This window comes from Dicentrarchus labrax, unplaced genomic scaffold (assembly GCF_905237075.1).
Source record: "Dicentrarchus labrax unplaced genomic scaffold, dlabrax2021, whole genome shotgun sequence".
Classification (NCBI taxonomy): domain Eukaryota; kingdom Metazoa; phylum Chordata; class Actinopteri; family Moronidae; genus Dicentrarchus; species Dicentrarchus labrax.
The window spans coordinates 12,026,233-12,052,971 of record NW_026136717.1 but is presented as its reverse complement, the minus strand read 5'-3'; the positions used below and the strand labels follow the sequence as shown (position 1 = coordinate 12,052,971).

General features: G+C 43.0%; 2 protein-coding genes across 6 annotated transcripts; both read right to left on the bottom strand.

The window, feature by feature from the left end:
- Nucleotides 1-1,379: 1,379 nt before the first annotated feature.
- neurl4 (neuralized E3 ubiquitin protein ligase 4) lies at nt 1,380-20,733 on the bottom strand. 4 transcript variants are annotated; one of them, XM_051429069.1, is made up of 29 exons: nt 20,542-20,733; nt 15,592-16,117; nt 15,436-15,501; nt 14,855-15,330; nt 13,898-14,009; nt 13,664-13,752; nt 13,463-13,535; nt 12,925-13,198; nt 12,390-12,571; nt 12,194-12,279; nt 11,896-12,058; nt 11,598-11,808; nt 11,036-11,112; nt 10,827-10,905; nt 10,474-10,643; nt 10,216-10,344; nt 9,470-9,615; nt 9,108-9,326; nt 8,252-8,350; nt 8,008-8,160; nt 7,756-7,923; nt 6,886-7,044; nt 6,494-6,673; nt 5,556-5,649; nt 5,355-5,462; nt 5,110-5,254; nt 4,722-4,834; nt 4,414-4,573; nt 1,380-4,305 (listed from the first exon to the last, which is right to left on the bottom strand). In XM_051429069.1, the coding sequence occupies exons 1-29, from the start codon at nt 20,704-20,706 to the stop codon at nt 4,101-4,103; spliced, it is 4,827 nt and encodes a 1,608-aa protein (XP_051285029.1). In that variant the 5' UTR covers nt 20,707-20,733; the 3' UTR covers nt 1,380-4,100. The 4 variants fall into 4 exon arrangements, with proteins under 4 accessions (XP_051285029.1, XP_051285025.1, XP_051285026.1 ...); XM_051429065.1 differs by having other exon boundaries at nt 10,192-10,344; nt 20,542-20,717; XM_051429066.1 differs by having other exon boundaries at nt 9,470-9,612; nt 10,192-10,344; nt 20,542-20,717.
- Nucleotides 20,734-21,980: 1,247 nt separating this feature from the next.
- shbg (sex hormone-binding globulin) lies at nt 21,981-26,686 on the bottom strand. 2 transcript variants are annotated; one of them, XM_051429074.1, is made up of 9 exons: nt 26,538-26,686; nt 26,103-26,420; nt 25,219-25,316; nt 24,662-24,851; nt 24,280-24,441; nt 23,450-23,606; nt 23,152-23,288; nt 22,800-23,004; nt 21,981-22,497 (listed from the first exon to the last, which is right to left on the bottom strand). In XM_051429074.1, exons 1-9 carry the CDS (start codon nt 26,538-26,540, stop codon nt 22,358-22,360), a joined length of 1,410 nt encoding a protein of 469 aa, XP_051285034.1. In that variant the 5' UTR covers nt 26,541-26,686; the 3' UTR covers nt 21,981-22,357. The 2 variants fall into 2 exon arrangements, with proteins under 2 accessions (XP_051285034.1, XP_051285035.1); XM_051429075.1 differs by lacking the exon at nt 26,538-26,686 and having other exon boundaries at nt 26,103-26,427.
- Nucleotides 26,687-26,739: the final 53 nt, after the last annotated feature.

The window sequence follows — 26,739 nt, the reverse complement described above, 5'->3', positions numbered from 1 at the left end:
GATATTTTGTAGCATAAATCTTTGTTGCCCCCTTTTCCTTTTCCCAGTTTTGAGACTTAAAGCGACACGTATCCTGTTGCTAAACCGTACAGTTGGCCCAGATTTCAGTTCAATCAAAACTTCCTCGTGCCGGAATGGTTTGGCAGTTTGAGAAATTCACTCATTTGCTTTCTGTCTGAAAGTTAAAAGAAGATCGTTCTCCCTTTGAAGTGGAGCCAGGAGGTGATTAGTTTAGCTTAGCATAAGGACTGAGAATACACCTCTAACACAAAGTAATTGACAAGTTATACGTCGTTCATTCAATCTGTACACAGAACAACAACCAACGGAGACAGTTGGATGAGACTTTTCTTCTACTTTAAAGGTCCAGTGTGAAACATTTAGGAGTGTCTATCGACAGAAATGGAATATAATATTCATTGTATGTTTTCATTAATGTTTAATCACCTGAAAATAAGAATTTTTGTGTTTTCGTTACCTTAGATTGAGCTGCCTTTATACTCAGATGCCGCGGGTTGCCCTTCATTAAGTCCGCCATGTTTCTACAGAAGTTTCACAGCAAACACAGTTTCTCCTTCACACCTCACAGCCGCTCTCATTCCCAGGTCAAACACAGACGCGAGCAGTATTCAGTTAGTTGCAACTTCACTGCTAGATGCAACTAAATCCTAACACTGGTCCTTTAAGGTATGTGACCGTATGTAGTGCAGAGGTCACAGATGGGGCTACTGGAGATTGATATCAAGACAGAAAGTGAATATTTCTCAAAATGTCAAACTATTTGACGGGGCCAGGAAGAGCTTGGGACCAGATTGACAGCGCTACGCGTACATTTGAATTAAAGAAAAAAGAAAACTCAGGGTCCAACATTAAAAGTGACAGCTGGTGCAGAAATGACTCTTTTAAAGCTGATTAGTAAAACATAACCGACTATGCAACCAAACAGGATCATACAGCAGATCACTGTCTGTCAGCGGTACATTATTGTACTTTATGGCATCATTATTTATGTTTGTGGGACAGCAAACTATTTTTAGTTGTTGAACTCTTGGCTGAGTCTCTGCGTTTTTTTAAATTTCATCATGTGTGTCTGTTCTTTAATGGCAGGACAGAGCTGCCCCCGAAGCAGCCACTATTTCTGTAAAAAGCTATGAGAAAAAACCCACTATTGGCCTTAATGAGTAATTAGTCTACAGCATTTTGGAAAAGGTGTGATTGAGTAAGTATGCAACACTGCAATAACATGTCAGTGACCAGACTTTTTTTCCTACTCTAAATAAAATTTGAAAAAAAGGAACCAAAAGCACCCGTAGATTTTGTCTTTTCTTCATGACATCTTTTTGTTTTTAACAGGCCGAACAAACAAACATTAACCATCCTTCTGTGCATACTGTCTGTCAGTTTATTTTTATTTTTTATAAATCAGGAAGATATGATTTGTTATGTAACAGCCTGTACAACGCAACATACAGAAAACAAAAAAACAAAAACAATACAAATTAAATTGTACAAAGCAGCACTGGGCCATAAATAACCCATATAATAATAATATTTTTCACATTTTTGATTGGAAGTTTTTCCTTTGCCAAACCCCGTAGATCTTCCATCAGTCAGATCACAGCTGCTCTTAGAAGGTGACTGAGCTTCTTTTAATTATACTTTTTGAGTTTGACTCATTAAAACTGTGCCTTGGAAAATGTTGGGGTTTCATGTTCTGTAGCAGGTTCATCAAATTGGCAACAGGATCGAGAACGGTGAAAAAGAAAACAAAAGATACGCTTTGGAAAGCTGTTCACATACAATCAACCATTAGGCAGATGTTTTGGATTAAATAAAACCCTTGTATAAACATTTGACAAATGTAAATCGATGTTATTTGAAATAAAAGAGCCCTAATTAATAACATTCGCATGTAAACACCAGCGTAGGTCGGGTGGGGGGGATGCAGGCGACTCGTCCTCCTGCTGACCTCGAATCTCCTCGGTGTTGGCTCTGGAGGTCCTGCCAGGTAAACATGGTCAGACATGATGGGTGGATAGATCAGAGTAAACGATGGAGGGAGGGGAGGGGTGCAAGACAGCGGGAGTGATCTGGAAAACCACTTAAACATTTTGGCTTCAGTCCATTTAACCACAAAAATAAAAGTCAAGTTTGGGAAATTCGCTTTCTTGCTGAGTTTGCTGGATGAGACTGATCCCACTGATCCATAGCTGTATGCTAACATAACACAGCCAGGAAACTAAGTTATTTTAAGTAACACTAACTTGATTTTGTAAGTTAAAAACATTCTTCATTAAGCAGCTTTTTACTGGAAATGTTAAGTGAGACTAACTTAGTTTTGTAAGTGAAACATTTTTGATAAAGTACTTTTTACAACGGGTTTTGTTTTCACAGTACAAGTAAAGATTAAAAAGTCAGTCAACTAAAATCTCTAATAAAAGCTGCTTAATCAAGAATGTTTATAACTCACAAAACTGAGTTAGTGTTAATTAAAATATTCAATATTAATCAGTTTCAACAATTGAGTTAAATTAACTCATCAGGTTTTCACAGTGTAACACCTCTGAAGCTTATATCTCCTTAGTTTAATCTGTACAATAAAAACTGTAAAAACTACGAACGAATCCACTACCAACGTTTTCTTGGCCGGAACTACTTCTTGGTTGCCAGACAACCATCAGTGTCTCTCCACTGGCTGCCTAGCAACTGGTCCTAGCCAAGAAATACCCCCCCTCCTCATAAAAGGGCGAACTTTACTACAATTTAGATTTTGTACGCATTAAACAAACGAGATACAACATGTTTCATAATAAGTGAGCTGTAGAGGTGCTGATAGGGTGATAGGTGATCTGCTGCTTTCTCCATGTTTCCAGTCTTCATGCTAAGCTACGTAAGCGAGCTGCTGGCAGTAGCTTCAGGAGATCGGCGTTAACTTTAGGTCCGGGTTAAAAAAAAGCAAATTTCCCAAAATGTAAAGCTTCTCCTTTTTTCCCCCCTGTTCCTGTATGAAAACCTATCAAGTCTACAAGTAAATATATATATTTAAATATCTCATGATGGATCCTCTCAGTTGTAACATACAAGCTGTAAGGCTGGAGCAGAAGTTACCGTCCATTACCCAATACACAATGTTTAGCTTCCCAACAGGTGCAGGAGGTTGTTTTTTTTTGTTGTTTTCCAGAGGTCCATTTTTCTGTAAAACCTTCCAGTTTCCCTCCACAGTGCAAAGCCTGTGAATGTTTTCAGACGTGACGCCAGGGCCAAGAACAGAAATGCAAACAGGACTGATAAAGTAGCCAGACTGCTAACGTGGAGACACGAAGAGGACAGCAACATACAGTGGTACATGTGTAAACATTTTTTTCTTCCTCCAGTTTTAAAATCTTCTCCCTAAAGAAGTCACAATCACAAGACACTCTTGGGTTCATTCTCAGATTCAAGTGTCTTTCTGTTTTTTTTTAAACATTTTTTGAAAACGTCACTTTTTTTTTGTTGTTGTTTTTTTTTTCTTTTTTTGACCCACGTCTCTCTCGTCTTTTTTTTTTAGGTGACAGTCGGTTAACGTGCAGGTTGGCAGGGGACAAGCTCCTCCCAAAATAAAACACTGACCAGAGCGGAGATGATTAAGTGTTAAAATAAGTGCAAAATAAAGAAAATATAAGCTGTTTGTGAGGGTGCAAGTATGTCGGGAAGAATGAGAACAAAAAACGTGGCAAAAAACAAACAAAAAAACAACAACTGTAGCAAATGAACTAAGGTGTCGTGACGATGAGAAGTTAGTTTTAAAAATCGCCCACGAGTGTCCGAAACATAAAGTGCAGGCAGTGTCTGTTCTTCTTTGAAACCGCCGTAGCCCCCGGCCATTAAAAGAGTCCAAGAGCAAACAACCAAAAAAAGAACAAAAAACAACAAAATAAACAAAACAAATCTATAATGCTGAATTGTCAACAATCCACAGTAGGAACAGCTGGATTCCAGAGGAGTCTCTCGCTCAAGGCAGGGGTTGGATTTGGTTGTCAGTTTTTTAAAAGTACGAGGAGTGGCCCACGTGGACCCTCCCCCCACTTCCACCCGATTGCCTCCCTCGTCGCTCCCTTTTTTCACTCGACCCGGATGAGCAGTCCGTAGAGGAGCGTGCCGCCCTGCTCCTTGGTGATCCACTCGATCTCTGAGTTGCTGAAGCGAGGGTCCAGGGGCTCGCTGTGGTTGAGCGTCTGAGGTCCCACCTTGTAGGAGCCAGGACGCACGCACACCTGGAAGCCCACCTGAGCCTGGTGGCAGCGGTGAGAACGGGGGTCCTGAAATCTGCAAGGGGAGAAGCAGAGTCAGTAAAATGCCTTTTACTGTCAGCTCTCCGATATAAAGGCTAAAATAAAAACAGGTGTAGTGATTTTGTGAACCAGGTGGACTTACTGCACTTTGGGGGCAAAGATCTCCATGCCGGAGTAGCGCATAGTGGGAGAGAGCCTCACTCTGGGAACCTCCCTCCCGGGGGCGCTGTTCTCATCTGGCTCACTGTAGCCATTAGGACCCTCTGCCTTCACCGGGGACACCGAGAAGATGGACGACGTCCCTGCGACAACGAAATTACATTCACAGTTCAGGTATTTTGTTTTAGAAGCTCTCTCTTCTGCTTCTGGTGAGAATTTCAGTGGATCAAAACTTTGAGGTTTCTCAAGACGGCTGTGGTCATAACTAAGATGAATGAGTGATTCTCCTACCTGGCAGCAGCTGGCTGTGGTCCAGCGTGCGTCGCAGGGCTCCTACACTGGTGCCGTGGTACGCGATGTGCCACTTCTTCAGTGCGTTAGAAACCTCACAGTGGGGTTTGATCCTGCACATAGAGGATACGTGCATTTATAGACACACATTCTTCTTTCTTTAGTTTAATATTATTGTAAGCATAAATAAATCAGCTTTGCATTTTGGGAAGTAAAACATGAAAAGACTTTTACAACTAAGAGTTACTACACAACTTATGTTATTCTCTCCTAGCGTCATCTATAATTAAAATTAAAGGTGTATTCAGTCATTTTAATAAACGTTCACAGTGACCTCAGTTAGAGCAACGTACTGCTCTAAAGTGTATCTGAGAGTTTGTCCTCTCACCTGAGGGCGAAGCGGCACCATCCGAAGGGCAGGGCGTAGTCCCGGGGCGGCTCTCCTCTCTTGTAATAAGCCTCGTCACCCCGAAGCTTGTGGCAGGACTCACAGTAGCACAGGTTGTACTTTGCGTCTTCGTTGAAATAGCCATCTTACAGACGGCGGTGGAGAAGACAGAGATCACAGTTGTAAGGTGATTTTAGATTAGAGAGAGAGAGAGATCGTGGTGGGGAGGCTGGAATAAAACTCACCTGGTAACGTAAGCAGGTCCTTGAAGCGTGAGCACAGCGCCTGGTACTCGCAGGTCTTGTTGGGGTTGACCTCTGGAGGGGGCGTCCAGCACACACTCTCTTTGATTCCTGTAAAAACACGGCGACAGGTGAACAGGTAAAACTTCAAACACTGAACAGAAGCTAAAAGAAGAGATGAACAGTAACCATCGAGGTTCTTACCGTCAACCATGTCTGCCTTCTCCATGTCGCCCTGACAACGGGTCTCACCACTCTCTCCGCCCACAGCTGGCACATTGTTTGTTACTATAGTAACCTGCCATGATGAGACAACATTCATTAGCATATCTTAGGATTTGGTTCATAGTGATGCAGTGCTGAAATAATTTTTAATTGACAGTGGATGTGTGTGAAGTGATGGTAATTGTAATGGCAACATTATTCTGCTTTATTTTATTGGGTATTTTTGAGTTCTGGACTGTTGGTCAGATATAAGAAGAAAGATGTTTTCCTGTTTTTGACGTTTCACAGACGTAACAATTAATCGATTTATAAAACAAAATCTCTCCTGTTGATCACTGTTGGTGAGTCTAATGACAATTAAGACTTGTTCTTATTCAAGTAAATATTAAAAAGCAGAATTGATTAATTTTCTTATTATTTTGACCAAATTATATATTCACAAATATAAATTGTTAAGGAAAAACTTAAATACATTCCCTCTTTATCTGAATGTACAAACAAAAAAAGCTTTTAAAATGTGTAACTATTGTAAGATTTACACAATATTTATCTATCTATTACTTTTTTAATTTAGTCTACCTCTAGCATAACTTGTGACTATGGACTCAAGCTGTGTATACACACAATGATTTAACTGGTTGTTACCTGTTCAATAAAATGTATTCAAAATAAATAAATAAAGCAACAACAACAGCAATAAAAACCAAATCTAAAACAGCTTATCAAGACCCTGACGTTGAGGCGACAGTGAATAGGGACATTTTAGATAAAGTTAATAAAAGGAGTTTTGTAATTAAGATTTATATAACACAATAAACAGGATTTTGTTCAAGGTAAACACTTAATTGACTCATGGCCCTCATACAGTACGAGGCCAGCTGACTGAGGTGGAGTACGTATGTGTCTGTAGCACTGACCTGTTCACACTGGCCGTAGAGGTCAATGAACAAGTAGCAGGGCGAAGGAATGTCCTGCGCCGCCACACCCTGGTCCATGCCGTTGACGTAGAGGTGGAGACAACTGTTGGCGTCCACCAGCAGACCCAACACCGTCCCCTCCGGACAAGTGTCCAGGTTAGGACCATAGTTCTCACATATCTGAGGAGAAAGCAGTGTCGTTGGAGGGAAGAGAGAGGAGAGACGATGGTGAAAGAAGGGGAGCAGGAAGCGAGGGAGACAAAAATGAGAGACGATCAATCAATCAGGCAACGAGGCCGATGTGAGCGTGAACACACTCAGTTTGTCTTGTGAGACGAAAATCAATAGACAAACACGGCAGACAGATTTTGTGTGTTTAGGTGTGCGTGTACCTTTAGGGAGTTGTGGAAGACGGAGTCTCTCTGCAGCAGCCAGGCAGAGCGTTTGAGACAACACGCTGTGGAGGGGAAGTTGAGCCGGTCGGGGGAGTGACCTATCACGCCTAACGACAGCGACGACGTCCACGACGGGTTCAGACGGTCGATCTGAAACTGGTGAGCAAAGAGAGGATGTTGACAGACTGGAGCAGTCGCAGCTTAAATAACGTCTTTGTATTTGGTAGATTTCATTTTACGTTTTTTTATTATGCTGCTGAATTTAGGTTTGTGTGACGTCCTCTTTAACACTACTATTACTTCTTATCTACCTTCTTTTCTTGTTTAAGATTTTCTTTTTGGAACTTTTTCTGCTTCCAAATTGAGGGTCTAAGGATAAAAGGTGCTGTATGCTCTACACAGTGTAAAGTTATACCATTATCACAGGTTTCACACTGCATGATAATGGAACAAACTGAAGACAGCTGATAATGATAATGTAATAATATGTATCACAAATATAATTTAACACAAATATTTATTTACAACAAATTCCTGGTAATATTATAAAACAGGGCAAACAAGGACAAAAGGAAATACACATACACTGATATATAAAAAAGGTATTTTTACATGTATTGCTATCAAGGTAAATCTAAGAATTCATCATACACAGTTTAGTTATAAAACTTAATTAAGCTAATTAACTGATGCAATCTAAGTTAAATAGATCTCAGTGGTATGAAAATATAGTTTACTATCTAGTTTTTACCCTTTTTATTTAACATGGAGCATTATGTAAAGCTTTTTATTTCAAACTCAAGTTATTCCGATGAAGGAACTGAGCCCCTCGTACCACACAGACACCAAACCGTACGGTAAAGTTACCTGGAACAGCTGCTGGCGAGCGAGCGGCTGGGCGGTGACCAGCAGGCCCTGGTTGTAGCTGGATACTCTGGCAGCCGTCAGGTTCTGATTGGACAGCTGGATGTTTTTGCCGTGGTTCTCCAGGAACGCCATGATGGTGGGCACCAGCGCGCACGGCTCAGTCTCGACCTGGAGGTGACAAGAGGTGACGTGACGAGTCTGAGTCGCAGGCTCTTTTAACGTGCCGGTGCCCTCGTCTCTTTAGGCTCCTACCTCTCTGACGGGGGTGCTGTCCTCCTCTCCTTCGCTGCAGCTGTCCGAGGACAGCGAGGGCGCCTTGATGCTTTCCATGTCCTCCATTAGCGAAGAGCTCACGATGGACACCGCGGTTATCCGCCCGTACAGGTCCAACACTGCATACACATTCTGCGAGGAGCCAGAGAGAGGTGGTGAATGGTGGCGTGGGGCTGAGAGGCTGTGTGCGCGTGTATGTGTGTGCGTGTATGTGTGTGTGTACCTTGGCTACTGCAGTCGCTGCAGGTCCCATGTCTTCTCCATCGATGAAGATGTGCATGGTGTCGTCACTGCACCTCTTCACACCCACACGGTTCCCAACCTAAACAACAGTCATATTCAGTGAAGATCAATCAATAATGAGCACAATATCTATTGACAGAATTAATAACCTGTTACTGATTTAATTGTGTTTAATTGACTTTATGCAAATATCTGGCAACCACAGAGTATCATCCATCACCTGTAGTAGAACAAAAAGAATATTTAAATCATTGAACTTGATGGATGACAGTAATCATCTTCAGGATTCAGGTCTGTGTGTCCAAGGCCTCTGTTGCCTTAAGGTCAATATTAAATAATAGTTTTGTGTTAAACTACCACATTTCTCCCTGTGAACTGTTAAATATTATCTGATCCCACTGCTGCTAGTGCTTCTCTTTATTGCCCTGCAGCTTTTAAGGTGCTCAAGTGATAACAGTTCTAAATGATAACAAAGTCAAAAAGATAAAAGGAGAAGAATTAAAGTATGGTTAGAGAATAAGAGAGATTACATAAAAAGATGTGATATTTTTGATGTGAGATACTGATCAATACAGATTTCTGTTAAGCTTCTCTGGCAGATTGCGACAATCTCAAAGCTGTGATAACGTCTTTAGTCTTTAATCAGGGCTTTGAAGCAGCCAGAGGGGCTCCATCAATGAATCTGAGACAGAAGACAACATTATTGAGGGTGTAAAGGTCTTTGATATGACCTCTAACTCATTCTGAACGGACTGTAAATCTAACAGTGTCCACGAAGGGCTGCCAAAATCAGTGTGAAGTGATTTTCCTCACAGAGCAGGGAGGTGCGAGCTTACCGTCAGCCGGTCCAGTGAGCAGCAGTAGTTCTGGCGCTGCAGCACACCGTTGCGACGGACCTCAGAGCCGCAGAGCAGCCAGGTGACCTTGGTGCGGAGCTGCGGGAGGGAGGGGGAGAGACCTGACAGCGGGCATGACGGCAGCTCCGGGGGTGCGAGCGTGGTCAGACCGATATGCAGGGAACCGCACCACTGCTCATCCACTTCATCAATCCTCACCTGCAGAGGGCAGACAGGAATCAGGAAAGAGAGAAAACATTTTTTTTCCATATACGCAGACAGCAGCATTTAGGAGGTTAATGTGCAGATTATTTTAAAAGCAACAACAATCAGTATCAGGTTTATTTTCAGCCCTACTTTACCTCAAACAGCTCGTCTGCTTTCAGCTCCTTCACACTGAACACGATGCCGTGAGCGTAACCTCCTACTCGGACGGCCTGGCAGCCCTCACCGAGCAGCACCACGTTCTTACCATGTTTACTGTGGAGCCGGTGGGCAACGCCTGCTACTACACACGCACGCCGACACACACACACACACACACACACACACACACACACACACACACACACACACACAGACAGTGGACATATGGAGATGAGACTTTGAGTGCAATTGATATGTAATATATCTCATCTTTTACTCCCTTTCTTCTACTCTTTAGCTTTACTTTCCATTTGTAGAATTCAATACAACTGAATGGAAGAAAAAAAAAAAGAAAACCAACTATATAAAAGAAATTATCTCACTAAACATTCACAAAATTTCCCAAAAAATCTGACTTTATTTTCTTTAAAGTTCCAGTGTGTAACATTTAGGAGGATCTTCTGGCAGAAATTGAATATAATATTCATAACTATGCGTTTTCGTTACCATAAAGGAGCCTTTTATATCTACAGACACTGCGGGTCACTTTCCACACAGTCTGCCATGATTCTACTGTAGTCCAGAACGGCTGCAGTAGTTTCTCCTTCATTCTTAGAAAGAGTGAGTGAAATGAGGGAGTTGCGATCTGCAATAACACCGCTAGATGCCACTAAAGCCTACACACTGGTCCTTTAATGCTTTTCATGGCTTTCCAGACCTGAGTTGGGTCCCTGATGTGTACCTGGTGAGTGGATGGGGAAGCTCTTCTCAGTAATGTTGCTGGTACAGAGGCTGTTGTCAAGCGGGCCTGAGGAGCTGGTGATGGACACCTGAACACACTGACCATACAGGTCGATCACAGCGTACACCTCTGAGAGAGAGCGAGAGCCAGCGAGAGAGAGAAAGACATGGAGCACTGGGTCATCAAATTAAATTTCTAACTCAAGACAGTGGTATTTCAGCCGTATCTAATTATGATTTCTATTAACTACTCTTTTACCTGGTGGCAGGCCCGAGCAGGCGACACCTTGGTCTACGCCGTTGATGTAATAATGGAGGTCACCGCTGGCTGAGCGCATCATGCCAATCCGTGACCCTGTGGTCAGAGAGTCCAGGTCACAACCGTAGTTGTTGCGCATCGTGTTGCCATCCTGCATGATGGCTGTTCCACTGCAGGAGAAGGAAGAAAAAAAGGTTTTTAATTGATGATTTAAACTATATGTGTCCGTTTTGTAATACATTCCTTTTTTTATGTAGCTCACTGATACAGAAAGTTTATTTCTGTATCAGAGTTTTGGAGTTTCTTTTATACAGTTCTACATCTTTTGAGTCTTCATATTCACAGTGTTCTACCTGAGCATCCAGGTGTCATAGTCAATATCGGTCATAGTGTTCGGAAACTCGAGTTCGTCTGGCCTGATGGCTGTCACTCCTGGGCACACAGAGAGGGGAGAATAAAAGGTTTAAATATAATGTCTAAAATGCTTTATAGATACAAATGTTTGGTAACACAGAAAACACAAGCAGCTGGAGTCCTAGTGGACACAATAGAAACACCTCACCTGCTTCTATTGAACCCGACCAGCGGTCCACCATCTTCTGAATAATGATTTCAAACAACTCTCCATCTCGAAGGCACCTACAAGGAGGGAACAAGTTCAAACCAGATTAAGTTCCTTTTTCATCTGTTTCATCTGGCTGTTTAACCACATTACTAATAACCCTGATTAGTTGTGGATGGCTTCAACTAAAACCTTGAATGTGTCCTAATTACTCAGTATAGTGCTCAAGAATGTCTAAAGACACTTTCATGATTAAACTCTTAATATTCTTGGCACTCTGCTGAGTTGTTGTCAATCTGTCCCACATAAACTTTAATTAACAGAAAACTCAGATTGCTTTCTTACTTTCTGTGGCCGTCTGCAGGTAACTGAAGTTTAAACTGAAGCACAGATGGCAGAACTGATGTAGAAGCTGATGTGTGTCAGGTAAGATTTACACCAGCTGTTAAGGTGTGTTCCTCCCAAGCTTGTGCTTTTCACTGTGTGTGCTTACTGTCTTTAATGTGTGTGATCCATAGATGGATATGAACCACTAACAGGTGTTCATAATTAGTTTCATCACCTGTTGGAAATGACAATAGCGTCGTTGAACTCGCTGCGGCAGTTCTGACGCAGGGCGGTGCGCCCCCCATTGGTGATGACGGCGTTGGTGCCGTGTAGCTGGTGGAAACGCAGGTCGTTGGTTGTGCTGGCCCCGCCTACCGAGCAGGGGCTGCCGGGGGACATGGCCGTGGGGCCTTCTGAGCTGTCCTCTGGGAGAGGAGGGAGGTCCACTAACAGAAAGAGAGGAAATAGTTAGAAGTAAAATCTTTATTTTTAGCATCCAAACTGTTTAAAACGGAGCTTCCTCCCTCTCTCACCCATGTCGTCCATGATGGTGGCCTGAGCAGCCTGGCCGTAGAGGTCAACCACAGCATAGACACTGGGAGGGACATTCCAGGCTGCCGGGCCCTGAGCCACACCGTTTACAAAAAAGTGGAGGCTGCCATCTTCTTTCCGCACGACGCCTACTGTGTCACCAGCCTGCAAGAGGAAATATAAGCGTTAAAAAAACAACTTACTAGAAAGGAAAAGGTCAGCAGCGTTGTGGGAGGAGGACGGAGGACGGAGGACGGAGGGTGACTGTCAGCTGAGTAATAAAAGACAAATCTCACTCACCTTGAGTCGGTCCAGGTTGTGTCCGTACTCGTCCAGTATTGTTGTTCCATTGTGCATTACACCATTCCCTGTCATCATCCACGTCCCTGGAAAACAACAGCAGCAAAGGTTTTGTTCATCATTACATAATTTATTGGTCATCAGAAAGGACTGAGACTGAAAGAAATCTCCACTCAGCAGATTTATTGTCCTTTACCTGAGCGCAGGTTGGTCATGGTGGAGGGCAGCTGCAGGTATGCAGGGTTGTGCGTTGTGACTCCGATTTCGATGGAGCCCGCCCACTTGTCCACCATCTTGTCGATGCGAACCTGGAACACCTCGTTGGAGCGCAGTGGCCGGCTGCTCAGGACCACGCCATGGTTGAAGTCATCAGTCGCACTGTGGAAGCAGTGGTGTAAACTTATGAGTGTGTCCATGTTTTATGTTTAAAGTGCTGCATGTAGACAGTTTCTATCCATGCTCCAGTGCAAACGCAGGTATTTTGCCAGACTTATGAAAATACTAATTGAATAATAAGATCAAACGCCTGAAAAGCTGAAGACTTTAAGTATTTAATCTTTTAAAACTTGAGCACAATCAAGATAATTTATGACTTTCCACACATAGAAATGTTCAGTTAAATTCATTTTTTTTACTTAACATAAAAACATTAAATTCAATGATACCAACCTAAAAATCTGTAAAAAGAACAGCTGTAATAAAATCAGGTGTGAGGTGGGAGGTGGACTCACTGTGGCCGCAGAGCTGTCCTTCCGTCACTGATGATGGCGGCCTTCTGGCCACAGTTGGTGTGGAAGAGCAGCCGGTCAGGCCCCTCTGTGTCTGGTGTGAGGGAGAGAGATGGCCTGGGCCGGCCGACATCGGGAGATAGAGCCCTCATGATGGCGTTGTTGCGTCTGAGGCGGTCACTGTGGTTGTGGTTGTGGACTATGGTCACTTTGACAGCCATGCCGTAGAGGTCGACCACGCCGTAGACCACGCCGGGGGTCTGGGCTGCCGCAACACCTGGGGAATGACACCAAGTGGTTGGGAGTTTAATTACACATTCTCAGTTACAGTTATGTCTAACTTGTGTTTGTAAGTATTGATTATAAATATTAGATCTTCAGTCACATCTTTATATTGTTGCTGACATTGCGGATAGTCTTTAAGCAGCTGATTGGTTGGGGTGTTTCTTAATCACTCATTTATAACAATCACCATCATATCACAGCGACCACCTACTTCCCGCCCTCCCCCAGCAGGGGGCCTCATGAAGGAGGGTCTCACCTTGGTCGATGCCATTGATGTAGAAATGGAGCGCTCCACTGGCTTTGCGCATCAACCCAATGTGATCTCCCTCCTGAACGTGGATGAGAGGAGTGGATGGAGATTATAAAAAGCAGACACACTTGCATGACAGGTGGCAGAAAGAAGTGTGTGTGTGTGTGTGCGTGTGGTGTGTGTGTGTGTGTGTGAGAGATCACAAACCTGAAGTTCATCGAGGCTGAATTCACAGTATTCCCTGCGAGTTCCTTTCCCGTTGGTCAGTATCCCGCAGCCACTCATCATGATTGTACCTGATACAAACAGCCAGAATAATCATTCACACTGAACACTGAATGTTTTGTTTAATACAGTTTCTATACGTCTGTGTGTGTGTGTGTGTGTGTGTGTGTGTGTGTGTGTGTGTGGTGTGTGTGTGTGTGTGTGTGTGTGTGTTACCTGAGCGCAGATTGGTCATAGTTGCAGGATAGTCCAGGTTGTTGGGATTGTGTGTGGTCACACCAATCTCTATTGAGCCTGACCACTTGTCCACTAGCTTATCAATGCGGATCTGAAAGTGTAACAGAAATGCGTTTAAATATTTCTAACAATTCTTTTTGATTATTCATCAGCTATAATAAAGAGATCTTCTCTGCTGTGCCTGAGTGGAGAATATCACCGGACCTCCGGGCATTAAGTAAGCTCATTTTTGATTCTCATCATATTGACATTACGAGCAACTCTTTTCAAATATTTATTCTTTGTAATGATCCTCTGGCAGTTCTTAAACGGCTGTGAAGCAGTTAATCAATGGACTGAAATGTTTGATAAGTCATTTATCAAGCACATATGTAAAACATTTACTGGATCCACCTCCTCAAAATGTGAGAATTTGCTACTTTTCTTTGTTTATACATCTTTCCATCCAAAAAGCAAGAAATGTGAAGATGTTGCATTCCCACTCTGGGAACTAAAATTCCTACGACTATTAATCAGTTAAGGATTCAACTAATGATTATTTTATTTACTTATTAATCTGCATAGTATTTTGTAGATTAAGATTGAATGTTTGGTCTATAAAATGTCAGAAAATGGTGAGAAAGACCGTCCAAGTTTCTCAAAGTCCGTCAGTCCAAAACCCAAAGATATTTAATTTAATGTGAAATGAAATAGAGGAAAGCAGGAAATCTCTTTCATCTTTTTGCATGAAAAATGACTTTAAATTAAAAATGTATTAATTAAAATTACTAATAGGCTAATAAAGAATCACCATTTGAAGCTCTATTTCTCAAATACATTGTTATGTTATTGGTCACATACACAGTGATATCTCAGTATCACGCGGCTCCTTCGCTGCCTCGCCATTATTCAGTTACTAACAAACATCCCAGCAGTGAGTCGTGTGATTGTAAACACCTCAAACATCTCGTTGTGTCGGAGCGGCCGGTTGGTCATCACCACGCCGTTATTGAACTCGTCCAGCGGTCTCCTCCGCTCCGCCGTCTTGTTGTTGTTGCTCAGTTTGATCAGTGTGCCACATTTCTCGTGGAAGAGCAGCGCATCGTTGGTGGTCATCCCACCTGTCACAACCCCCGGCCCGACCCCTCCGTTACCAGCGGGACTGTTATTAGTATTTCCACTGTCTCCACCAGCTCCTCCACCTCCTCCACTCCCTCCCGTTGTCCCTATACCACTGTCGCTGTTGACAGCACCTCCTCCGCTGCTGCTGCAGCTTCCCCTGTCGTTTCTGGAAGAGGAGTCGGTTCCTGTGTTTCCTCCTCCGCCGCCGCCTCCCGTTCCTCCACCGTCTTCCCCTCCGCCCTCATCCTCAGAGCGATAAAAAGATACTATTGCGTTGTTGAACACGTCAAAGAGCTGGTGCTCCGTTAGAACTGAAGAGAGAGAGACAGAGAGAGAGAGAGAGAGAGAGAGGAAGGTGTCAATACCGGTCGTATCGCACTACGTCCCATCGACTGATCTGAGGAGGGTTTTCTTACCCGTGTCAGGCTCCAGGTTGTTGGGGAACTTGTCTGGTCTGCTGTGACTGCAGCTAAGCTCAGGCACTGACGGGGAGAAGAGTGAAAAAGTGAAACGACAAGTCCCAGAATGCAGTTAGGAAAATAAACAAACCATACAGATAAAAGTCCCCCTACCTTCATCTCCATTCATCATTCCATTCATTGCTGCCACATTCATCAGTGCCGTGATCCCTGCATCCTCCCGAACCCCACACACCACCACCTCTTCTTCCTCCTCCTCCTCCTCCTCCTCCTCATCTTCTTCCTCCTCCTCCGCCTCCCGCTCTATTGTCTCTTTCTCCGTGGAGGGCGGCGGCGGCTCGCAGCTCACCACTGTCACTTGAGTGCACTTGCCGTACAGGTCCACCACTGCCCAGAGTTTGGGTGGCAAGCCACTCGCGGCTGCACCGCAGTCCTGCCCGTTGACCCAGAGGTGGAGCTCCCCGCGAGAGCTACGCTGAATGCCCACCCGGTCGCCCTCGGCTAGCTGGTCGAGGTCGCGGCCGTACTCCTCCAGGACCGAGCGGCCGTCACGTAGCACCGAGCAGCCCGACACGATCCAGGAGCCGCCCTTAAGGCCTGTGGCGCTGCTGGGGAAGTCCAGCCCGGCAGGGTCAAGTGCAGTCACACCAATCTCAATGGAACCGCTCCACGAGTTCACCTGAGGGGAAACCGGAAAGAGTGAATGAATGACAAATAATGACACATCATGTTATCAGAGTCTGATCTTATTTCTTACATTTGACAATCTTTACTGATTGTTATATGAATTTTTAGAAAGCTGATGAAATTTAGAGACACTGGAAACTACAGTAACAGATCCAGAGAGAAGAAGTAGTAACAAAACAGTAGCTGTTACTCAGTGTGACATGTCGAAGCATCTGTGTGCTGTGATGTTAAAAGAGTGAAGCACTGCGCTAAAAACTGCAGGTAGATATCTATGGAAAACAAAGTGTGCCTTGTCGTATGATCCATCTTGTTATTTTTAGTCGTCCTGTCAGTGGAGAACGTAGCTCAGGGAGAGCTCCTTTGAAAACAAAGCAGGACAGTGTGAACACGCAGTGACACAAAGGGAACAGACTAAGCTATGTGATGGCAAAATATATAAATATATAAAACATACTCTCTTCCAAGAACCAACCAATGGTATGTACCGCACATGACTGTAGCACCAGCATCCAACTTCCATGATGAGAGGTTTAAAAATATACTGATGCAGAAAAGAAGTAGAGTGCACATCCCCTGCTATATTTAGACCTGATGCAGGAAAACAGATTAAAGAAAAAAAAAAAGAAAGTAATACATCTCGCTCACGTCACATCAACACTTCCTGTTGCAAATGTTGATGGTCGGTTGACCACGAAATGAGAGGACTGGACCTGTAGGGTCAAAACAGTTCCCTGTGAATAAAGATTTGGAAGCTTTCAACCAGTGTGCAGATTTCCTCTCCTACTTTTTGGAATTTGAGGCCTAAAAAAATCTTAGTGGAGTCAATTATAATTCCCCAGCTACTTGAGTTTCCAGATGACAGCTGTCAGTCGCTAACGCTCCTACTTCCTTCATCATGTTTTCTTCTTTCCACTGTATAGTGACAGAAACAATAATTGAGCACTCTCATGAAGACACAGATGTGATAAACCCCTCGCATACAAAGCAAACAATATTTAAGCAAGCAGGCGTCACCTCCGTGATCGTGCCTTCCATTGAAGACTCAAGACGTGAAAAACAAATGTTTTACTGCAAAACTCCTTTCCGTCTTTGCATGACATTGGAATCATATCGCGTAACACGCAGCCCACGATATCCATCTCTTCCCAGAAACACAAAACTCAACATAAGCTCACGATAATGTGATACTTTATTGATCTCCAGGGGTGAATTCTATTATTTTTTTTTTGCCTCCATGATGAGGATGACAGAGTGCAGTGTCAGCTACAGAGCGGAGTCGGTGCAGCTGGTGGACATTCAGCGTCCCGCTTAGAGGTACAAGCAGATTCTTTCCGACACACAGGGGCATGAACCCACGTCATCCCACTGTGGAGTGATCTCCTGGCTCGCTGCACTCCACCTGCTGCCCCCCGCAGAACGACATCAAACAAAAAGCAATGAAGTTTGTTCCTTCAGAATCAGATCAAAAGCACTCCGACGCTTTAGGATCAATCGTCAACCGATCTCCTCTTTCCTTTTTTCCCTGGCACGCCACAGGACTCTAGTGTAAGCTGGCAGAAATCCACCCTGATGAAGTGACCTTGAGCATAACATTGAAGTCCTGCTGGCTCTCGGGAGGTTTTTCTGCAGCTCACCTCCGTGCCAAAGAGAAAAACAAAAGAGAATTTCCTCAGAGATCAAAATCATTTAAAAAAAAAAAACAGCAATCATTGCCTCCACTCCTTTGTCTGTTCCCGTGGTGTCCTCCTCAGCCGCGTGGCAGGTGCTATGTAAGGCAGTGTGCTACGAAAGCCTGAGTATCTGGGTTAACAGATTTAGAAGTAACTCAGCCTGACCGGGTCGCTGTGTGGAGGAGACAGACATCTCCTTCCCTTGCTCATTCACTTATGTAACAACCAGCCTGTGGGTGTCTGCCTCAGAGTCTCTTTCTCTCTCTCTCTCTGTTCAAAGACCAATAACTACAGGATACAACCATACATGCCGAGTCGGACCGCTAGACAGCTTTCTAAAGAAATGAAAAATTAATTGCATCAAAAGCAGAGCCTGAGACTGCTACGACTATGCAGAGAGGGAAAAGCTTCTCCTCTCACAGACCACACACACACACACACACACACACACACACACACACACACACACAGAGACAGTTGTGTACAGGGGAGAGGTGAACTAAAGTCTCACAATAATAAACTACATTATAGAATAAACTGAAACTGTAACAGCAGTTAACGTTTAAAACAGTGAAATGATTTTGACAAAACTTTTACTGATACCTTCATTTTTGTAGCCTAATTAGTAACATAATGCTAGAACAGACTGTAAACAATATTATAATACAATTAGCGTATTGATAATATTGGCTGCAAAAAAACATTTTTTAACAATCAATCAATCTGGCAATTCTTTCTCTATTAATCCAATAATAGTTTAGTCTATAAAACAGAAATTATCCCAATTTCTCAGAACCCCTCAAACAGCTTGTTTCATCCGACCAACAATCCAAAACCAAAAGATATTCAGTTTACTGTCATACAGCTGGAATTAGAGATGTTTGATATTCATTCTTTAAAAATGACCTAAAATAATGAATCTACTATCAACACAGTCACTGATGACTATCAATGAAATCAGCCTATTGTTTCAGCTCTAACTGGTTGTAACAAACACTAAGCTGATACAGACATCTACAATTTAAATTAAACATTTCCAGTTCATAAACACACAACATCTTCCTTACAAACTTCCTCTACAACCACAGCTTTTAAATACAAAACCCTCAACCACTGACAGTGTCCCACTCTGGGTAAACTGTCTGCACTCATCTACTAACATCCACTGTAGCTTGGTGGATTGTTAGTAGATGAGGTTGGGCCGTCATGCCAGTCTGGGCGCGCTGTGATGGAAAACTATTGATTTTCAGACAGGCAATGCATGTCATGACGGAGCATGAGGCAGTGCAGGAGAGCTCTTATCAGGCTGAGAGCCCCATAAGGGATGGATAATCATTGACATACAGTAGGTGCTATTAAACCACATGTTCAGCTTCACCGGCTCACGTGCAGCTTTTGTCTCATCACGGTAGATCTGCTCAATAACTATGTGTCTTGGCCGAAGACACTGTCATTCAGAGGGGGAGCAAGTGGCCCAGTTGGCACTGGCACAGGCTCCAGAGCTGCCATGTTGTTGACAAACCCAGTAGGGTTGCACTCTGCAGAGGCCATTACAACAGACAAGCACTCCTCCTACGCTGATAACAGCCAAAATGTAAACACTGCACAGCCTTTGATATGATACGAGGGAGACCTGAGTCACAGAGCGCAAGCCGAAGATAAGCAGTCGTGTTAAAGCTACAGAAACGAAAGGAATATTATGGATGGAAGAATTTAATTTGTTCTTTTAATCACACCCTCATATAAAAAACAAAACAACAGAGCTGAACACACGCTTACCACTCATCTTCTAGTCACATGGCAATAACATATTTTAGGAAATACACCTTCAACCTTGAGAGACAATTCAGGTGATGAGATCAGAAGTACGAAGAGAGATCAACCCGTAACTTGGTGAGATTTTACTGGCGTTAAAATAAACCCCTAAAACCATACAGACATTCCCACTGAGGGAGATCTCTCCTATACAGTGGGGAGAAATGAATCACCGTCTCCAGATACAACAAGGACACATCACATCTGGATCTGGATGAATCAATATGGAGATAAACACAGCAGATACTGATGATGAGCTGAAAGAGACTGGAAGAGTGTATATTCCCAGACTCCAGTGATTAATGAGTTACAGGCTTTAGTGGTCACACTGGTGCTGCTCTACACTTTAGATTAATCCCAGTAGTAACACATAACACATCCTAACTGAGCTCCTGTGTGTCTGTTCACACTGTGAGAGCACTGCAGTATCATTAGCCATCACAAACCAACCACAGCGACGTTCACCACGTTAGTTGGACTCCTGCAGTGCACTACACAACACCGAGACCCCCGAGACCCCCCAGACCCCCCCAGACCCCTCAGACCCTGTCAACACACGACTGAGCCCCACATAGCGCCTCCCAGAAAGGCTAACCCCGGCTACCGTGAGCTACCGTGAGCTCCCACCGCCTGCTGCTGCTAGCGGCTCGTTAGCATGCTAACGTTAACGGCCGGTACCAAGGCAACGCGAGCCGGTCCTCGTTATCTCGGTGATGAGTTCATGAACCCCCCCCGGGTTAAAGCCCCGGCTGTCTGAGCTACTCGCCCCTCAACTACCGCGACAACCGTGGTCGCTGTCAAGCAGCGTGAGCCGCCCCGGGCAGCCCCTCACTGCGGACGGACCACCGGCCCGACCCACCGGCGCTGCTCCCGGACTCCCGCTGCTCTCAGCCCGGTCTGGAGGAGCAGCAGCGGGCCTGCGGTTGTTTACCTTCTTGTCAATGCGGACGGTGAACACATCCCGGTCTCTCAGCGGCTCTTTACTAAGCACCAGGCCGTGGTTGAACTCCTGCACTGGCTGGTTGCGCCGGGCGGTTCGGTTGGAGTTGGACAGGCCGATCAGCTTTCCGCTCCGCGGATGCAGCTCCGCCGCCATCTTCAGTGGGCGGCCAGTGTTCACGACAGTCGGGCTTTGCGACAGTAACGTTATGACATCCGGCAGATTTCTGCAACCGCACCGCACCCATTTCTGTTATCAAATGACACTTGTTTATAAATAATGAAAACTGTATTTAATGTGATTTAAACACTAAATTCAACTTATGTTACTATATTGTGTGTGTGTGTGTGTATTTTATTATTTATATATTTTATTATAGCTTTAGCTTTCATGTTTTATTTTAGGCCTTTATCTGTTTTTATTTGTTTTATTTTAGGCCTTTATCTGATTCACATCTGTTTTTATTTGTTTTATTTTAGGCCTTTATCTGATTCACATCTATGTTTTTATTTGTTTTATTTTATATTCACATCTATGTTTTTATTTGTTTTATTTTAGGCCTTTATCTGATTCACATCTGTTTTTATTTGTGTCTTCAGTCTGGATAATGTTGCTCCCACTGAATGTCTAAAACCTTTTATTCATAGATATAAATGCCCCAAATTACAAAGTGGAAGAATGAACTGAATCTTCTTGCAAAATCTGCCTAAAATTACACTTTTTATTTATTTTTAATTGAATTGTTTATATTAATTGCAAGAGCCTTCACCATTATGCATTGTGCACTGGTTTCATTGTGTTATTATGTTGTGTATGTTCTGTTTTGTTTACCATGAATGTGTAGTTAAATTATTCAAATAAAGCCTGAATTCTAGACAATAAAGAGATGAAAAATCTCTTTATTGATCATTTCTCTTCATAACTTTAAATATATTCAGTGTGTAACATAATACCCTGATTATACCCTGATTATTAATACATTTACATAGTTAAATAATACAAAAGAATATCTCACTCAAACATTGCTCAAACTCTTACAGATGTGAAAACGTAGAAAAAAAACGTGAAATGTACTTTTGTACTGTTCTCTTTCTTTTCCTTTTCTACTTATTCAACTCAAAAGGTGACTCCCGCAGGCACATGCAATATACTTTCAACTTTATGAACATTTAATAAAGAGGAAAAAAGAACCTCAGATTTGTGATTCTACATGAATTTAGTGTCCAGATATTGTTGGATGGTATGACTCTGACATTATCTTTAACGATCCACTAGAGGGAGCAAAATCCATGTGTTTAAATCTTAGTCACACCCCACACTCAGTGTATCTAACATTATTATTGAATCAGAGTGTTTTAATCTCCTCAAAGCACTATCGGCTTTTATTTAGCCTTAAATATAGCAGTAAAATTCACATTCATGGAAAGCCATTATAGGGAGAATCATATTTTATTTAGAAACATACTGTTACACGTACCAAGGTCACAACATCACTCACATTTCTCAGATTAATCAGCATTTTCTGTTCAAATGGTGCTAAGGGGAGGGATATTTATTGCACAACATACTCATATTTTATTTCAAATTCTCCACATTTTAGAGGTTAATTGGTACAAATAACACATTCAACTACAGAATGACTATCTGTACCCTCATAAGAAGGATGTTAGGGTATTGTTATGCTCTATAGATGTGTCTCTATCATTTTATAGACAATTTTGAACTTTACATATTGTACTTTTTATGCCATTCGGACCCAAAGGTGTGCACTGCAAATGTCTGGTCCATGTATTGTATGTGCATACTTTCATGCTTCAACAGGGCAGCTGTGAGAGGAGATTGACTTGTGTTTGACGCCTAAGTCCAGGTCCAGATCCTTCCCTTGGATCTGAATCTTCTCCAGACAGCCTGTCAAGAAGTTGGAGCCAACGCTGTCCTCACCCTCACCTGAATGAAAAGTAAAAAAGAGGAGGAAGAATGACCTTGTATGGCACTCCAGCAAGCTCCATGTTTGGCCTAATCAGTGGCTTCTCTGTATGGGAATGTATTTTATTGGAACTGCTTGTTTTGTGTGCTGTCCATGTTATGAATGTTTTTTATTGTGTGGTTTTTCTATAAACTCTGTCTGCAAATCAAATCCCTGTTCCTCAACAGTAATATAGGACCTTCAATTCGAAGATATAAAAACTGTAGCTGACTGTGCCGACAATTTGAAGATACACTGCACATCAGCGCTGTTTTAATCTCACCTAGGAGACCTCCAAAGGCAAGTCGACCCTCTCTCCATGTGGTCAAATAACCAGGGTGGCTCGTTGGATTGATAGATAACGTTGTGGTCTTTGATTCATCTTCATCTTGAAGCACTTGCAGTAAATCTGTCTGAAAGGTTATCACCAGTCTCTTGACGGTGTATTTCATACTGAGCTTTTCTTTACCGAAAGTGAGACTGACCTCCTGCACATTCAAGAGAGAGAAACAGAAGAAGAAACAAATGTTCATGTAAGCTCTGAAGGCACGCTTACAGTGCTATGAGCAGTTTTAAACAGATGCTAGGAATTACAGGCAAATTTAGTTTGACTTACGTCTGATTTACATGCATACCTCTTTGTTATTACTGGCCACTAAATCGAACATCAGTTCTTGCCCAGGAGCCCTGATGCTCAAAATGGTCCCATCCATCTTACTGAAATCCCCCTGGAATTCAACCTTGACCCCATGATCCGCCTCGATGGGGAAAACTGCAGAGGACAAAACAATAACTCAATTAATGAATACAATATTTTCTACCCAAGATGTCAGACAAAAAATGCATTATCCAGGCCTGTTGGAAAGCTTGTTATTCTATGCAGGAGTGTTAGCACTTGCCCATATCTTGTATAATCGAGCACAAAGTTCCCACCTGAGGTGTTGAAAATGGCAAATCCAGTGCCAGGGAAGTAGCTGCCAGGTTTCACTCTGTCACAGCAGGGCCAGAGCTCCTCCACCTCTGTCTGCCAGGGGACGCTGAGGTTTAGCCAGTTGCCTTCGCGTACACAGCCGTCCATCTGCGGCTCAAACTGTAGCAAGGAACAATGCATTAAGTGGTATGAACTTAAGTTTACATTGTCACAGTCCCATTACAGGGTGCTTGAACAACCCCAAACACCCCAAAAGCCACTTATAGTACTTTACTCCTACGAAACAAATCAAACTGTAATTTATAGGCACATTTTATGGTAATATGTCTGCTTTTCTTCCAAGGACAGCTGACCACATGTTGATACTAAGTCATGTCCAGCACAAAGCTGCAGCTACAGTGCATTGTGATATATTATCAATTTTATAACAGCTACAGAGAAGTAATGTTTCTGGTGTTAGTCCTTCAGAATTAACAACAAAAGCTGCTTTTTACACTCATAACAAAAGAGGCAGAGAGCCTGACAAAAGCCTCAATAAAGCAGAAATCAACACAGCTGCCAAAGTTTGCAAAACCAATCCCAACTCAAGGTCCACAAACTGGCTTTGTCTGAGCTTTAAAGGACCAGTGTGTAGGATTCAGTGGCATCTAGTGGTGAAGTTGCAGATTGCAAAAAACACAAATGGCCCTATTTTGAGCAAGTGGGCTACTGTAGAAACATGGCAGTTCAACAGACTACATATAAATGGACCCACTCCCTCAGTAGATAAAATGTCTCATTCTAAGGTACCAGACAGATAGGAGAATCGCCAGGGTGGATGAACACACTATACCTGAACAATCATCTTTTCCTTGCTGATCAGGATCCCACCAACAGCCAATCGGAGTTTGCCTGAAAGGACCTCATCCATCTGTTTGGACTGCATGCCCACCGCCAGCCCGTTGGAGCCGTCCACATCTAGAATCACAAACTTATCTTGGTTGCTCACCTCCAGCTTGGTGGCACCAAGAAGAAGAATTCAGACTTAAAGTTCCTGCGTTGCAACACATGGTCACCAATTTGTATTATGACACACTATGTCCAGTAGACTATATGATTATTTAATATGTGGCAAGAAAGTCCATTTAATCTAGTATTTAGCCTTAAATCTTCAAACAAACTGAGAATTTGTCCTGTGTTATTTCAGGTTAAATCAAACTACACCAGAAACTCACTGTGTGCCATTTTCCGTCGTTGAGTTTGGGGCCGCCTGCCACACTGATGAGGACGTCCCCTTTGCTGATCTGCATCAGAGGGATGCCTTCTTTCAGGGACAACACAAACCAGTCCTCCCCGTTTTTGGTGTCTCCATAGAAAATTGCACCTTCTGGGTCAAACGTCCGGAACTGAAAGGATGACTTGATGCTGCAGAAACAGAAAAAAAGAAGAGAATAGTTGTTCATGGGAATGCAGGTCCATAGTAGATAAAGAAGTGTCTCAGGTTGCCTTTTAAATATTAATCATTATCCGTACGGTTTACAAAGAACAATGCCACTGACAGAGGGAGAATATAATGAATGGTTATTTAATATTTAAGTTACTGAAAATAACGGGGTTCAGGATCAACAATCGTCCAGTGGGTTTCCTAACTCTACCCTCTACTTGCTTCTACACATTCTTCCCAGAGTTCATTTTCAAACATGCATTTTTTTTGCCTCCTAAAGCTTAGATTTTCTTTGAGCAGTTGATGTGAAGCCTTCGCGGTGCAGTTGGTCTGCTGCTGCTGACGTACCTTCTGATCTCACTGAGGTTGACTGTTGTGTGGATCAGTGGCCTCCAGATGTCTCTCTCCTGGCCGAGGTAGACGCTAGTCGAGCCTGATACTTCTTTCTGAAAGACACAGTGTTCACAAGGTTCTCATTAAACACAACTTCAGCTCATTATTGTGTTCACAGTTCACATTCATTGCTTTAGTATTTCCTTGTCAGATATGATGATTGGTTAGTGGTTAAAGCCATATTAAACCGAGTGATGAATGTTATTCAATTATTGATTCAACTTAATTACTGTTTAATAAAGTGTGGTCACTCAAATTCTTAAGTGGTAATGAAGTAAAAAATCAATGTGGAGTCATTGACAAGAGAGCCATGTGGCATCAGTGTATCTGTACACAATGACTATCATGAAACTTAATGGGAAAAAAATAATAATTCAATCAGGTAAAAACAGCTGGTTGTCTCACAATCTGTTCTGTTCAAAATGTTCTTGATCTAAAATCACTGTTAGGAGATGCTGCGATACCGCTCTTCATCTGGCTTTGGAATTGCTTGTATGAGATGATTTATGATATTTGTTTACTGGTTTATAGAATATTATACAGGACTTCTACTGGATAAAATATACAGAGGGAAAAACAATCATTTTAAAGTTGTGAAAGAGGCTCTGAAACAGATATTTGCAACTATATAAGGAATTAGATTTATGTTAGCTATTTAATTTATGTTAGGGATCCCACTCCTTTTAAATGTGTTCCTTTATTTATTCTTGACCAGTGGATACACATGCTCTTTAGACTATCAGATAAAGCCTGATAGGAGCATTTTAAGAAAACACACACACACAGCAGTGCACTATTCATTCCAGGCATTATAATCGTGGCATCGCACATGAACGTACCTTTTCCCGTCTGTTCTGCTGTCCCTCAGCTCCCCACCCCAGCAGAGTGAGGCTGAGAGTGAGGAGCAATCCACCTGCCATCACTTTCCAAACCGTGACCATCCTTCGGTTGCGTTCACTACCCTCAGATGTCAGTGGTGGGACGAGGAGCAGAGAGACTCTACAAGTGTGAGTGTGTGAAGCGTTGGTGTGTGCTGGCACACTTTTCTGGGGTCCAGAGGGCAAATATGCCGTGGTCAGTGAGTGCAGGTTATTGATCCCCAGGAGGGAGCGCTTCATGCCCAGGATCTTCGTGAAAATGTAGGTGGGCGAAAGACACTGAGTGGGCAGCAGGTAAACAGAGGATAGAGGAGAGAAACAAGATAGTCAAAGGCAGAAGAAAGATAATAATTCCAAATTCGGCAAAGTATAATTTTTTAATAAAGTGTGCATTACCATCAGTCTGTGGATTTTCTGCCTTTATGGTGATTCATGTAGAGTGGACACTACTGCAGGCTGGGTGAGTGACCTTAGCCTGACCACTGTGTTTACCCATTACACAGGGACCTTGATTCACCCCAACTGACTATGAGTGTGTGTTGTAGAGTCAAAGGGGGAGAGATGGGAGGGGGCCTGTGTTTCAATTCACAAAACAATT

Excerpts from the sequence above, each read along its gene's own strand:
- neurl4 (XM_051429065.1), bottom strand. The coding sequence starts at position 20,706 with ATGGCGGCGGAGCTGCATCCGCGGAGCGGAAAGCTGATCGGCCTGTCC. Across the intron at positions 14,010-14,854 it reads GACACAACGAGATGTTTGAG|ATCCGCATTGATAAGCTAGT; the intron begins GTGTTTACAATC and ends TTACACTTTCAG. Across the intron at positions 6,674-6,885 it reads TCTTCCACAACTCCCTAAAG|ATATGTGAGAACTATGGTCC; the intron begins GTACACGCACAC and ends CTTTCTCCTCAG.
- shbg (XM_051429074.1), bottom strand. Across the intron at positions 24,852-25,218 it reads AACCTCAGTGAGATCAGAAG|CATCAAGTCATCCTTTCAGT; the intron begins GTACGTCAGCAG and ends CTGTTTCTGCAG. Across the intron at positions 23,289-23,449 it reads TGCCATTTTCAACACCTCAG|TTTTCCCCATCGAGGCGGAT; the intron begins GTGGGAACTTTG and ends TGTCCTCTGCAG.